Genomic DNA, 15,059 nt, shown 5'->3' on the forward strand with positions numbered 1-15,059 from the left:
GCAATGACGAAAGAACTACTCTTGAGCACCAACTTCAACTATACATTGACAATGTCCAACATGATGAATTATTTGCTAATTTGAAAGGTATATCCGAGCTCGGTAGAGTGATGATTGAAACAAGGAAACATCTTGTGTTTCCTTTGGTTTATCGATTATTGAAGCTTGCATTGGTTTTGCCTATTGCAACCGCAACAATTGAGAGATGTTTTTCTGTAATGAAGCTTGTGAAGCCAGCTTTGTGCAATCGAATTTGTGACGATTTTTTGAATGCGTGTGCCATTTGTGCCGTAGAAAAAGAAATATTTGCTAAGGTTACAAATCAAGATGTAATGACACGTTTTCAAATGATGAAAACTCGTAGAAATCAACTTATGTAATCACGTATTATTAATTATAATGATTGATGTGTTGGTATATTGTTAGTTTAAGTGACCCCAGTGTATAAAATTCCTGGATCCGCCACGGCTTCTATAAGTCTAGTTTCACATAATGGTTACTATTAACGTATCTAATCGCAAAAGCAACATGTTGATATCATGGTGGGGGAGTAAACCTAAGCGGTACATTACACAGTCTATAATGTCTCAAACATGTAATATTACATTATACTTTTAAATAATCAGAACACTTATTTTAGACATTGCCATCTAGTGTTCAATCGAAACATTTTGATTTGATTGAAAAAAGTTTAAAGAGTTATAAACTATATATCAATATTGACTTTCAAATATGTTAAAATATTATGTTTTGTGTTTGTCTAAGACTCTAAGGGGCCGTTTACCAAACACTTACCCGGTAAGTGCTTACCGGTAAAGTTTAACATTATCATTTACTTATCGTGTAAGATTTTAGTTCATCAAAACGTATCGTATGCAATAATTTATCCGGTAAGTCCTTACCATGGTAAGAGTCATCGCCCTCACTTACGGGTTAAGACTCTTGATCTTTGTCTCGCTCTTACCGGGTAAGATTATTGGTCTTTACCATATTCATCCAATAAGGTAATGTGACTTGGTGTTCACTTACCCGAGTAAGCGTTTGGTAAACGAACCCATGTGAGAAGATATAATGAAGAAAAGGTGAAAAGGATGTAATAAATAAGAAATGGTATATCTATATTATATTATAAAGCATTTGACAAAAACTCTTAAAAACCATTTTTTATGCATAAAGTACTGTTTATTAATGCATAGTACTTAAAACTCAATATTACAAGTAGATTGTGCATAAGTACAACTTATTAAAGCTTCATATCTTAGTTCGTGTAACTAACTGCAGATAAACATAATCAAATACATGATAAACATCTCATTTTAAATATAAAAAATCTAAAATTCAATTAGGATAATCATTAAGTTCTAACAGAATACTTAATTATTATCTTTATAAAATGTTATATTATTAAACCAAAAATAAATTATTTCATCATTAAACTTAAATTAAATTATAATAAAAAAATAAAATTACATACAAAATGAAAACTTTTAAATAGTTGGCTTGATATTAACATTGATATATTTTTTTTTCAAATTTATATTTTATTCAAAAACAAAATCATTATTGTTTTCTTAAAAACACATAAAATCGTATTATTAAATCGACAAAGACAAATAATAAAATATAATATTAAAATCGAGATGTATCTTGCTACATTGCACGAGTGCTCTTCTAATATAAATTAGTATATATATATATATATATATATAATTTGAGTCGATTTATCCTCCAATTAGATTCTTGATTTCAGATCCACGATTTCATCTGGATACCCTGTTTGGCTCAATCTTCAACACGCCAACTACTTGTACCATTTGACTAATAACTTCTCTCTCCATCACAACCGTTGAATTTTTCTCTACATAATCCATTAATCTATGCGGATCTCCTCTTCATCCCCTCTGATTAAACCATGTCGCCGGCGACGGTGGCGATTTTCATAAACCCACCACCACTTTTTAACCTATTTCATAGCATTCATCGAAAACCCCTCTTTTCGAGTCCTGCTTTTCGTACTTTGAAACAATCTGCAATTGTTTATCGGAAGTCTATTAGTGTCAAAAAACCAATGGCAGCGGAGTCGATTGAGACTGGGATCGGCGGTGATGAACGTATTAGTCCTGCGGTTTCTGCTTTTGAACAGGAAGTTTTGATTGATAATGGTGGTGTTTCATTTCATCAAACAGCTGGTGGGCTACACACCATTCTTAATAGTTTGGTTGGTATTTTTTAATTCTCGATATTCTGAATGGATTTCGCTAGCCATTTGTGTTTCTTTCCTGATCATGAACACTAAATCAACACTTCAAAATTCTACGATCCCCTCCCTTCTTCCCCATATCGATCAGATTGATCCATTTTTGGTGCCATTTTTCTAACTTCATCATTCTTGCACATTGATATGGTGAATTCTTATGTTTTTTCTTGAAATTCATCGAATTGATTGCAGAGTAGATGGATTGTTGCTGCAACTTTTGGTGGGGTTCTTCTTTTGAGGCATGATGCTTTTGCATTTTGGGCTGCATTAGGGTCTGTTTTGAATGCTATACTATCCATCACTTTGAAACAGGTCTTGAAACAAGAACGACCAGTTCCTGATGTGAGTTCAGGCCATGGAATGCCATCTTCACATGCCCAATCCATCTTTTTCGCTACCGTATTAGTTATATTTTCGGGTAACGATCTTTTCAATTTGTGCATATTCAAACTTTCCATCAAGATTTTGGTTATGAGCAACATTTAGGATCTTAAATCCATATGAGTTACACTGAACTTCCAATTCGTGTTTGTTATGCTCGTTATAACAGTGGTCGAATGGCATGGATTTAATGGCGTTACAGCTTTCTTTAGCGTGCTTGTGATAGCGCTTGGATCATACTTTGTAAGTATCCATGCACCCTTATCATTATTTCTTCGATTACTCTAACGGCTATGTTGGGTAAATTAGTTGATAATATACCCGACGAACGGTAGTCTAGTCATGCTTGGCGAAAACTTGTTGATAAGGTGGTTGATTATGTAAAGTTAATTAAAAGAACATGTTGGAAAATTAATTGGAAAATATAAGGGGCGTAATTGAAAAAATTGGAAAAAAGTTCTTGTATAACGTTGCTTGAAATAGATTTTTGAAAAGCTATAATGCTAGATCATGGCTACTCAATCTAGATCATGGTTCTAAACAACTTGTTACGGCACGATATGGCGTCAAGAATTGGCTTCGCCGCCATGTTAATCCATGTAGCTCCACTCTAAGGCTCGGTTTGCATTGTAACGCGTTACGACGTGTTATTTTGTAATGTGTGGGTTTTTTTTATATAACTTGAGGGATAAATAATAATTATGTATGAAACCTAAAACTTAAATAAACATAAAAAGAGAACTTAAGAACTAAAACCTAAATATGTAAATACTTACTTCCAATCCTGTACACGAAGAGTCGAACATGAATTCTTTGAAATTGAAGAAAACGGTGAGTAGATATCAGGAGATTTAATCCTAATTTTGCACTCTTGATATCATTTTTAATAAGCTTTATATATTTGGTATCTATGATTTTTCTTTCCTTTTCAGTTTTATTATTTTTTATGAATTTAATTTGTTCTACAATCTCATTCACAACACTAAACATGCACAAGTGTGTGTATATATAGAGAGAGAAGGTCAGGGGAACCCAAAAAAAATGAAAAACTGAGGAACACCATCCTGGTAATTATCCATCTGGATAGTGTGGACACATGCATACAAGTAATTGAAGATGTTTATTGGTTTTTATGCACGTGTGCATGTTATGTACAGGTGCATATCGGGCAAATTGATTACAAGTTATTTGTATGTACATTTGTATATCGTCCAGATGAACGATTACCAGGGTATTCCTCAGTTTTTCATTTTTCCTTTTTCCAGTTTTCCCTTAACTTCGTATGTGTGCCGCCTTAGGGACGTTGAGCCTCGCCATAACTCATAAGGCATTATGATCTCGCCACCCCGCCAAACCAAGCCACGCCATGCCTTATGTCATTTAGAATCTTGATCTAGATTGATGGTTTATACTTCAAATTTACCAACTACATTCTAATATGTTATTTATGCAGTCATGGCTACGGGTGTTACTATGTTATCATACTACTAGCCAAGTGGTTGTGGGCGCAATCGTGGGGTCCATCTTTTCAGTGTTATGGTTTTGGGCTTGGGAAGCGATGGTTCATAAGGCATACAACTCGAATTTGTGGGTTCGAGTCCTTGTTACTGTTGGAGCTACATGTTTCTGTCTAGGGTTTATCTCGCATGTTTTTCAGCATTGGATAAAATCCGAACATTGATGATCTACATTTTTCGAAATAATCCAAGGGTAGTAGTAGTAGTAGTAGTAATGCAGTTATCTTACTCCCATCGAACTTTCATTTTTTGATATAATTGTAATATCGTGTTTAAATAGGTTTTATCTGAATTGATATTCTGATTGACGAAGTTAAGATTTGATTCCTTTTTTAATGACAATTTAAAAGATAGTTCAATAATTGGCCTATGTCATATTTAACTATAAATCTATATATATTAAAAGAAAACCCATGAAGAATGAGGTGACACATCTTAATGCTTAGAATTTCTTTTATCTTTTTTCTCAATTTTTTGATTTTTTTAAATGTTGAATATATTAAAGATTTTTTCACATCTATATGAAAAATGTGTAGTTCATTATTAACGTGGGTTTTTTTTTGTAATTTTGTATACCCAAGTTTAATTTCCAACTCTTATTTGCTCTTCCATTTACTTTCTTTTATGTCTTAATGAAATTTGTTTTTCAAAGTTTCAATAATAAACAAAATGAAATCCTCAAATATTGTTGGATTTGTTGTTATCATTGGACATGGTTGTGTTTACGATTGGATTATATAAATTCGAATAAAGTTTTGATATTTTGTGATTACAAGATTTGATAAAATAATCGAATTTAAACTCCGATGACAATAACTGTTTATACGTGATTGATAATTACGTTAATTTTTACTATTTCAAGATTTTTCTATTGACATTAATATCTTACTTCAATAAAACATTTTATTTTTTTATTGATAATAATATATAAAGCAAAGTTAAATCCCAAGTTCAATGAAAGACTATATTTCATATTTTTAATTTTCCCTATTTTTTATGTATTTTTAAATGATTTCATCACATTAATCGTAAAACCTTTTTATTTTTCTATCTAATTTAAATCAAAATATGACGATCAATGTATAATGAATATATTATCAAAATCAAAATTTCATCATTCATATTTATCATTTTTGTAAGACCCGAATTTTAAAAACATTCTCGTTAGCTTACCGAATTGTACCGTAGTTATAATAACGATAAATAATTGTTAAGGGGTTAAAATCGTGAAATTACTAAACTTCTTATAATTATATATATATATATATATATATATATATATAAACTCTTAAAAATTATCATGAACACTTGAGTTTAGTCTGTTGAATTATATGTTTTAATCTTTCAAGTTTGTTAAATTAATTGTCATATTTTAAAGTAGTTTTGAGTTTATGAAGTATCTTGAAGTTTGACTTTTTATGAGCATCATCCGGACAGTGGCACATGTTTAGTTTTCTTGGTTTTCAACATCTCTCAATTGATGGACACATTAGTTGGGATGTCTTCTATGGCAGATTTGTAGTCATAGCGTCCTACAGGTGAACTTGGTCCACAAGGCCCAATAGTGGCTTATGTGAACCCACTTTGTGGACTAGGCCGATTTTATTGGCTCCAAGGCGGATGAATCAATCCTAGGATTACCCACCATGTGACCGTGGTTAAATTCACTAGGGACTTGGGTTGTGTGCCGGCATGTCGGCCAAATAGTTCGTATGGTTTGCCCACCCCATGAATATTACAGAAATTGACATATTTTGTTTATATCTATATTTGAAATGAGAATTGTGAAACGTCTTGATTTTCTATGAATTGAATTGTAAGTTTTCCGCTTTATTATCGATGTTACGTATTATTATTTCAAATTTATATTATAATCTATTCACCGAGCCTCATGCTCAACCGTGTTCTTGTTTTCAGACACAGCAGGTTCCAAGTGATATTGATAGGGACGAGACTTGAAATCGAGAACTTTTGGAGTTTATAAACTCGTTTGTAGATGTTAATATACTAAGCTTATAAATAGTTGTTAGAATGTAATATTTTGAGTTGTAAAGCATGCTTTAAAAGTTATAATCAATGTTTAGAGTTTATTAATAACTCTGTAATGTTTGTGTCTTTGAATCAAGTCATGTTAGTGACACCGCCTGTTCAAGACCACGTGGACGGAAAATGTTACAAATGTGATATCAGAACATAGGTTTTGACTTATAGATTAAATAGGCTTGACTTGCGAGGAATGGATACCCTTTACTTCTTTTCTTTTTTCTGGTTAATAATTGAAAACTCTATAAGATATATTGGAAGCACATATAGTTTTATGAATTTCATTCAGATACCCATTTTCCAGGGGTTGATGAAATGAGTTGTGATTTTTGATAGGAGATGATGGATTGGCATCCTCCCTCTCTCTCTGTTTTGAAAAACTTTACAACAAAAACAAAGTATTTGAAAGAGGAATCAAAGGATTTTTACTTGCTTCACCCCCATGAATCACATGGAATAAATTCAAACAACAATCGTCACCGCCACCGCGACCACTACCGCTCTTCCGAGTTGAATTTGTTCCATGCTTCCTACACACAATGCCAACATCAAATCACGTTAAATTGCCATCATCGAGTTTGGCACCCTAAACAAACTGCAACAAAGGCGAGGATGGTGTGAACAATGTTATACAAGATGTTATAAGATCCATTGAGAGTTGCACTCCGCTCATCGACCGCAAAGCCTAAATTTTTGTCTGGTTCATGTAGAGCAAACATGTTGTACCAATCCCATAGACTAGTTGAGTCAAATGTGTTAAGACTCTGCCATCTCAAAAACTAAAGGGAAAAATGCAATGATATAGCAATAGAGCTACTTAAATACACTAAACTACTAAAATGTAACAACCCATCCCACATGGATAGAAAATTATATTTTTTTGTGTGTTTGGTACACTGGACATGACATAACAGAACATGGATCTATGTTCCATGTTTGGAAAAACTTTTATGTGAAACAGACAGGAACAGACTACATAGTAGAACAAAGGAGAAATAGACCTATATTTTACCAATATAACCTTAAAATAGAACCTAATTTTTCTTCTAAAACATCAAATACACCTTACTCTTTACATTTTATTCATTCTTTAAATTTTATTTGTCTTTTTATGTTTTTTAAACCTTCAGTTTGCTGTCTTCAAAATAATATTTTTATATAGTTTCTGTATTTTGATTAATTTATGTAATTTATTAAATATTAATAAAAAATAATATAGAAAAGGTATAAAATAGAATTGGAAACTACATAAGTTTTTGATTTTGGTGTCACTTTAATCAGCTTGACGAAAACTATCTAATGATATATTATGTTATAAAAAGCATTTATTTTATTATAATTTAATAAATTACATAAATCAATCAAAATATATAAACAATTCATTAGAAGTAAATTGGTCGTTTTATTCGTTCTGTCAGGTCCATTTTTGTCTTACCAAACTCTAAATAGTTGTCCTCTTATGTCCTACCTTGTCTGGATACCAAACGCACCCTAAAGGTACATAGATTTCTACGATTCACACTCAATGACCGTCGGATCACTAAGGCCGACTTTCGTCCCTGCTCGACGGGTGGGTATCATCTCCACCCCGTAGGAACTACAAGATTACCCCAAGGACGCCTTCAAAACATCTCAGAGATAGATAGAGAGGTAGGAATTTATCGAACGAACCGCACTCCTTCGTATACGTCAGGAGCCATCCCTGCCCCCCTCACGTCAATCCCAAATTATCTATCGAGCCGTGAAAAAGATTCAACAAAAGGAAGTGGTAAAATCTCCATTGGGCAAGGATGCTAACAAAGAGGCAAATCCAAAGGCAGAGTTGTTCTTAGCTACTATCTAAAAGGTGTGACGCTGCTATGGATACATGAAAACACATAACGGATAACTGGAAATTATGGGATCAAAGTCTAACAATCAACGATAATTATTGAATTGACTTCAAATGACGAGCATGGTAATCGAAAACAAATGTTATAGCCTTAGTTGGAAATAAGGTTTTGTGATTGAATTAGCTTGTAAATCATCAAATTAGAAGATGAAAAACCAACAAAAACAGAAAGAGTATGCAGTGACCAACCTTGAGAAGATCAAAAACCTTTTCACAAATATACTTTTGCTGAATTGTTGCACCACGCTGTTGCAGTTTGTCAGGATGGACGCAAAGAGTGGCTTTTCTGTAAGCCCTTTTTACAGCAGCAGTAGTAATAACTTCGGTTAATGGAACTGGCTGCCAACCACTTTCCGACCCAAGAATCTGAAAATTAACAAATCTGATGTTAGAAAATTGAATTGAATCAACAAGTGAATTGTATCAGTCACCTGACTACAGAAGATGGTCTTTTGTTTCTTAAAAGAATGCACCAAGTGTCATGAGCCTACATATACGGTATTAGAAACTCGTGTGTAAAATATACTCCTTCGTCCCAAAACAAATGTCCATAATGAAAAAGGTATACAGTTTTATGTGCGTGTTTGGTATGCAAACGGGACTGGATCACTGGACAGGCAAGAATGAGGCAGGTGGGTGAATGAATTCGACAAAGTTTTACGATTTTAATTTGACATGGTCAGTTTAATAATTTATCAATTTTGTCTCGTCTTCTTGATTTTCGTTCCACCTATTTTGGTGGGACGATAAAATGCATTTTGTCCCACTCAGTCCTCTCCTGCCCCAGTCTTAATGTCGCACCAAACATGGGACAAAGTTTTTGTCTTATGTACCAGGCGCACCCTTAAATGTGCAAGTATTACATTGTTCACTTAACTAAATGACAATTTTACCCTTAATAATAGGAGTAATGAATTTCTCCTTCTCATAGCTAAGAGTAGAATTGGAAAGTAGGCACAGGACACTTATTTTGTGACAAGCTAATATAGAAATCTGGACACTTATTTTGCGACAGAGCGTGTAGCAAAAGCCATGCATATATCATCACATACTCAGCTTAAGGTAGATAGCAACAACGATACATACATATTGTAATGTTGAAAGCAATGCACGCAGATTGCCCTGTTTCCCGCTACACCATCTTTTTACTTCAGCATCAAGACCTTCGGCCAATCTCTGAAAATCACATACACACATATGTAAGAAAATCATGCCAAAGCTGCACAGTTTCAAGACTTACTCCAGGTAAAAAATATTTACGTTTCTCTCTGCTTGTTCTTTTTGAGCAACAAGATCCCTCATATTCTTCTCCGCCAGAGCTTTTGCCTAGAGGATATCCGAAAGTTAGCTCAAAGGAAAGACTATAAAAAAGAAGCCAAGAATAAAAAAGAAGAGAGAACATACTGCACGGTCAGCTGTTCTCTGATGCCTCTCCAAACGAGCTTTACACCGCTGTGGTGATTCACCTTCATCTCCTATCATAATATGCAAAAAATGTCACCATATGGAGAACAAACATTTGAAAAGAAGAGCCTTTTTAGGACCAAGAACTACTGTTTCTCCTTTTGGTTCACATATAACGCACCGTTTTGTGCTGCAGTCTGAGAATATTTTAATCCACTGTAAGACCCAGCTTTCTGAAATTGCGACTCCGGCAGATCCTGCCATTTACCATCCAATTAGTCAGGATGCACCTAAGATATAGAATGGTCAATATAAGAAGTTAGAAGTAATAGATGCTCACAGAGGATAAAGAATTTTGTCTCATTGTGCTACTTTTAGAAGCAGAAAATTTATCACCAACTGATCTTTCTGCTCTTTCTCGTGCCTCTGCGGTTGCTTTTTCGACTCTAAGCCTCCCCTCCATTGCCTTTTCAGCTAGCGACCTTTCCCTAGCCTCGGCACATGCTTTTTCTAATCTTTCTCGAGCCTCTGCCAGGGCTCGTTGCCGGAACTCTGCAGTTGCTCTATCCACAGCAGCTCTTTCAGCTCTCTCCCTGGTTTCAGCAAATGCCCTTTCACGAGCTTCAAGGGTAGCTCTATCAACGGCCATCCGATCTTTCTCTCTTTCTATTTGTCTCTCTCTCTCTTCTTCTATTTTCCTAAGGCGCTCATTTTCTAGCTCTCTTTCTCTCTGCAACTTTTCCTCCTTTTCCCTGTCCTCTGAAACGGCCTTGTTACGAATCTCGTCCTTCCGTTCCATGCTTCTGCCTGCAACCTTTGAAGCAGCATTGTTTGTATTTCTTAAAGAGTCAACTTGATCAGATAGAGGCTTAGTTTCAGCTTCGACCCACTCCTTGGCAACTTGAGGGTAGGTAGTTGTATTTGTTCTTCCATCAGGGTGAACATTCGTCCTTTTGCCTTCATGATTATGAGTGAAATTAATGGAATTCTTCGATTCGAAAGTTCTCTTATCATTCCCCATTGGTGTTTGTCCAACGACATTGACGCCATATATTTTTCCTGCACTTTCTATCGAAGAAATTGAGCTTGGAACACCTGCTACTCTTACTTCAACCTTTACACCTTGCATGTCGCTTTGGTTTAAGCCAGATGAGGAAAACGAGTCTTCACCCACCTCATGTATTTGATCAACAGTTCCTTCTACCTTCTCATTGTGTCCATTGCTCCTTGGCTTCCCATTCTTCACAGTGAAAAGGGTTTCCGGGGTAACTTCATTTCTTTCACTAGGAATATCCTGTTGAACATCTTCAGTAGCTTCTAAGATCTCATTATCATCCGCTTGGTATACCACATCTGATGCCTCTGAATTCTCCCCTGTGGTTGATTCATTTTCTTCATTCGAGCTTAGCCTCTTATTATCGTCATCCCACTTGATACCCTCCTGTTCCTTCTCAATACCATCATTTTCGGAAACAGCTTCCTTCCCTGCCTTACTTTCTTCTCTTTCATTGTCGTTCAGTAATATTCTATTTCCTACTGAATTGCAATCAATTCCATGGCTTGTGTCAGTATTTTCATTTGCGGCAGCATGATTTAGTGTCTGCACATTATCATCTTTTGCACAAGCTTTTTCCTTCTCTTTTACCTTTTCGTCCTGCTCAATAGCCTCTTCTGCTTTTATCTTATCTTCGTTCTGCATAAAATCTTCCTGCAATATTTCCTCAATGTGATCCGGTGTTTGCTCCTTTTTGTACTGCTCCTGCTCAGAAACGGTTTCTGATATCTTATCGCTCTCTTCTGACCACTGCTCAGAAGCATTTACTGGCATCTTCTCATCATCTTCCCAACAGAAAGGATCTTTAACTATTCTCTCGGTGCCTTCTTCATGATCCTCTTCTTTACTCTGAATTATTGCTATTTCAGGAGGGACCAGTTGCTGAGCCTCTTTTTCATCCTGCACTTCGGTCTCCTTTAGACCCCTCTCATGTTCTTTCTCAGTAGTATCGTGAAATCCAACATCCAAATCTTCCCAGTCATAAGGATCTGATCCCATGCCAAGTGCTTTCCTCTCGTTATCATTTTTAAGTAGATTCTCAATAACTACTTTCTCGTTAGCTCCTACTAGTTTTATCCCAGTTTCCATATCATTATCTTTTAGCTGAATTTCTATTAGGTTCTCATACAATTCACTGTCATCAGCATCACTTAGTGCCTTAATTTCTCCATGCTGCTGGCTAACAAAAAACTTTTTTTCCATCTCTCTTGGTTGGCAGGTTTTCTGAGCTATAGTAGGTTCCTTTAGGTGCTCTTCTTCCCTGTGAGAGCTATCAAGTGTTTCTTTTGTCTTGTCGTTCTCCACCAAAGGCTCTCTTTCTTGTTGATTCTTACCATCTTCCGTCTGGTGAAAAGATTCAAGGACGACCTTGTTATTCTGTTTGAACCCCCTGGACCTGGCATCTGGCTCCAAAATCCCTGCATCCTTAACCTGCCTCCTCACAACATTTTCAAAAGGTTGTGTTACCTCTCTTGATGCAACAGTTCCTTTAGTCTCATCCAATACTAGATGCATCTTGTGTTCCTTTTCGGTCTTTCTCTCAATGGGTTTTCCACCTTCAGTTTTATTCCTTTCCCCATCTACAGAACCTTTCACATCCTTGATTATTTTTATGTTTTGGCTTTCCTCTCTTACATCAAGTCTTGTTCTAGTACTATCTCTTTCAATTGATCCGTTCATTCTCTTGCCTCCAAAACTATTGGCCCTCTCATAATCCTCATTTACCCTTCCCTTTTTATCTCCTACATTATTCTCCATCCGCAGCCTTGAACGACCTTGAAGACCCTCTTTCTTTCTGTCCATCAATTCTTTTGCACTTCTTAGCTTAGCTTGAGCTTGTTCCACTGCATCTTTCATAGCCGCAGCATCTGCAGCAGCAGATGAACTTGCATCTATCTCAACGTCAAAGTAAGGTGGTGACTGGTCACCTGTCATCCGTTCAAACGCATAGCTCTTAGACGTTTTGAGTTTCAAATTGGAACTGCCAGTATCTCCCTTCTTTGACGTTAAAGCAGGTGGTGGCCTCGAGGGTGGTGGTAAGTGGGAAGGCTGAGTTTTAAGGCTGACACCAGACACAGAAAGAACTGGTCTAGTCCCTACAGGATAAGCCTTCTGATCTCCTACAAGATTACTTACATCACATCCATATCTTTCTGTGCCACAAACACTATCTAGCGGTTGTGAAAGAGATTTCTTAAGCCGTTTCCCTTCAGCAACTCCACCAAAATCCTTACTTGCACAACGATCGTTGTTAGCCAGTGAAAACGATTTCTCATTTTCCATGTTACTTGGGAGTGCCTGGTTATCTAATACAGTAGACCCAGGGAGATCAAGAAACTGAGAATCATTTTCCATGTCTTTCTCTGCTTCCATATTAGGCTCATTATGCAATTTCACACTAAACAATTGGCTGGCATCTGCATTGGGCACGTGCTGATTCGTCTCCAGAGAGGCATAAGGATCTGATTCATCCGACGGTGATTCACTTTGAACCGGAGTCCTACCACATATGAACAAGACAGCATTTTGCATGATTAAGATTATTCTAACTTACATTATCATTTGTGGCAATTCACAAAAAAGCATGTGTGACAATATGCAGAAGATTCAAGCACAGTTGCACAAACATTTTTTGACAAAAATAGTTGCATTCATTTATGAACATAATAACTGAGCATGCATCCAAACACACATAAGTTCACACTTATCATTTGTTCTTCTATCAACTATCTCAAATGAGACGCATCAAGTTATATGAATGCACATACAGTTCATTACAATTATAACTTTAAACATGAGCTAATACATATACTGCTTGAACTAAAAGAATAATATCCTAATTAAGGGGGCATTTACTAAACGATTACAGGATGTCACTTACTATATCTTGTGAACATGGCAAGGCCGAGAATCTTACCCGGTAAGAGGCGACATAAGGACCTAGAGTCTTACCCGGTAAGAGGCGACATAAGGACCGAGAGTCTTACCCGGTAAGCGAGTGAAAAGGACTCTTGCCCCGTAAGCATTTACCAGGTAAAAGGGATTACCAACAATCAATTTTGAAGGCCACATTTTTTACCGAAAACGCAAGCAAGGGGGTGACTCTTGCCGGTAAACGCTTGGTAAACGATCCATAAGGATAAGCTAAAGTTATTTGCTTTATGGCCAACTTAAACATGAATTGAGCTGCAAATAACAATACATATCTGATCATAAAAATGATCTTAAATTCGAAAATGTGCATATACTGCTTAGAACTGTGGGGAAAAAAGGGTCCAATGGAAGTCACCTCACTGGTCACTAGGTGAAATAACAGAGCTTAAATACCAACTCGGCCCCTACCTCCTACCCCTACCCCTACCCCCAGGAATCAACCCGATATGTGGCAGACTGTCACTCAGTACGCACACTAATGACTTCCATAATTCGTAGAGCCTATTTCCTAGCAAGCACAGGGAATTTGTTTTTCAACAAGGTAAGATCAACAGTGTTGATTCATTACTTTATCAGAAACTTCCTTGTGAAGCATTCATTGATGAATGAGTCAAAGACAACCTATCTTGAAGCACACGATGAATCTGCAAAAATACTTCTACAGTCGAACAATTTTTTTACAGACGAACACACCAGCAGGAAATGAGAAAACAAATCAGATGATTATATTTTGCATATGTGACTTAAAACATGCCAATGACAGTAAACAATTCAACAAGCAAAACAATAAAAATATATATAAAAGTTATTGTCTGTACCAAACATCATCCGAGGAATCATCATCTCCAACTTTCGAGCTATTAAACAATTCTTCATATGAAACCGCAAAATCAAGGCCGTTAAAACCTCCGAAAACTTCAGAGTAATCAAGCTTGGAGCTCTGTACATCAAACCAAACGTCGTCACACTCTTCGGAGGGCGGCGGAAGATCTAGAACAGGAATTGAAGAGCCTCGGGAAGCGTGAAAGCCCTGAAAAATCTCAGTGTAGTCCTCAAGGCGAGGAGGAAGAGTCGTAGCTCCAAACTTGGGTGGGCCACCAAATACATCATCATAGACCGTCTTATTCCGCGCTCCGAAACCACCACCACCGCCACCACCATTGTCTCTGTAACCCTTCATGAGACCAGAGAAGGTCCGTATACACTCCTCCCTAGGGTTTCACTGTTGGTACAGCTCTCTCTCTCTCTCTCACACGTCCACGCACTGGAAGGTGTGGCTTCGCTTTTGCTTTCACTGTGGGAAGGAAGAAGGGGTGTTTCAGTTGGAGGAGGTAGACGGGACGAGAGGGCAAAATGGGAAATACGGAAAATTCTGAAATTGCAGCTGAAGGGCCTCTCTTTCTTTTTGGACTTATGGACAAAAATATAAAACTTGAGCCCCTCAAAAATAATTTTTTTTTTTTTTGTATTTTCCAGATAAAATAAAATAAAATTTTGGAATGATGTGAATACAGAATTTTATAAGGGCTGAACAGGAGCGGGAGAGATGCATTCCGGTGATTGCAACCACATCATAAG

General features: G+C 36.4%; 2 protein-coding genes across 2 annotated transcripts; one reads left to right on the forward strand and one right to left on the reverse strand.

Moving 5' to 3' along the window:
• Nucleotides 1–1,810: 1,810 nt before the first annotated feature.
• On the forward strand, nucleotides 1,811–4,491 carry LOC112513083 (lipid phosphate phosphatase epsilon 1, chloroplastic). The gene is made up of 4 exons (XM_025119207.1): nucleotides 1,811–2,218; nucleotides 2,450–2,675; nucleotides 2,808–2,881; nucleotides 4,092–4,491. Exons 1-4 carry the CDS (start codon nucleotides 1,913–1,915, stop codon nucleotides 4,317–4,319), a joined length of 834 nt encoding a protein of 277 aa, XP_024974975.1. The 5' UTR covers nucleotides 1,811–1,912; the 3' UTR covers nucleotides 4,320–4,491.
• A 1,947-nt stretch (nucleotides 4,492–6,438) lies between these two features.
• Nucleotides 6,439–14,786, reverse strand: LOC112513747 (auxilin-like protein 1). Its single transcript, XM_025120099.1, has 8 exons — nucleotides 14,300–14,786; nucleotides 9,834–13,047; nucleotides 9,675–9,750; nucleotides 9,494–9,564; nucleotides 9,350–9,415; nucleotides 9,176–9,265; nucleotides 8,279–8,455; nucleotides 6,439–6,728 (listed from the first exon to the last, which is right to left on the reverse strand). Exons 1-8 carry the CDS (start codon nucleotides 14,659–14,661, stop codon nucleotides 6,693–6,695), a joined length of 4,092 nt encoding a protein of 1,363 aa, XP_024975867.1. The 5' UTR covers nucleotides 14,662–14,786; the 3' UTR covers nucleotides 6,439–6,692.
• Nucleotides 14,787–15,059: the final 273 nt, after the last annotated feature.

The sequence above is a fragment of the Cynara cardunculus genome (genome assembly GCF_001531365.2).
Source record: "Cynara cardunculus var. scolymus isolate 2C chromosome LG 5, CcrdV1, whole genome shotgun sequence".
NCBI classification, from domain to species: Eukaryota; Viridiplantae; Streptophyta; class Magnoliopsida; order Asterales; family Asteraceae; genus Cynara; species Cynara cardunculus.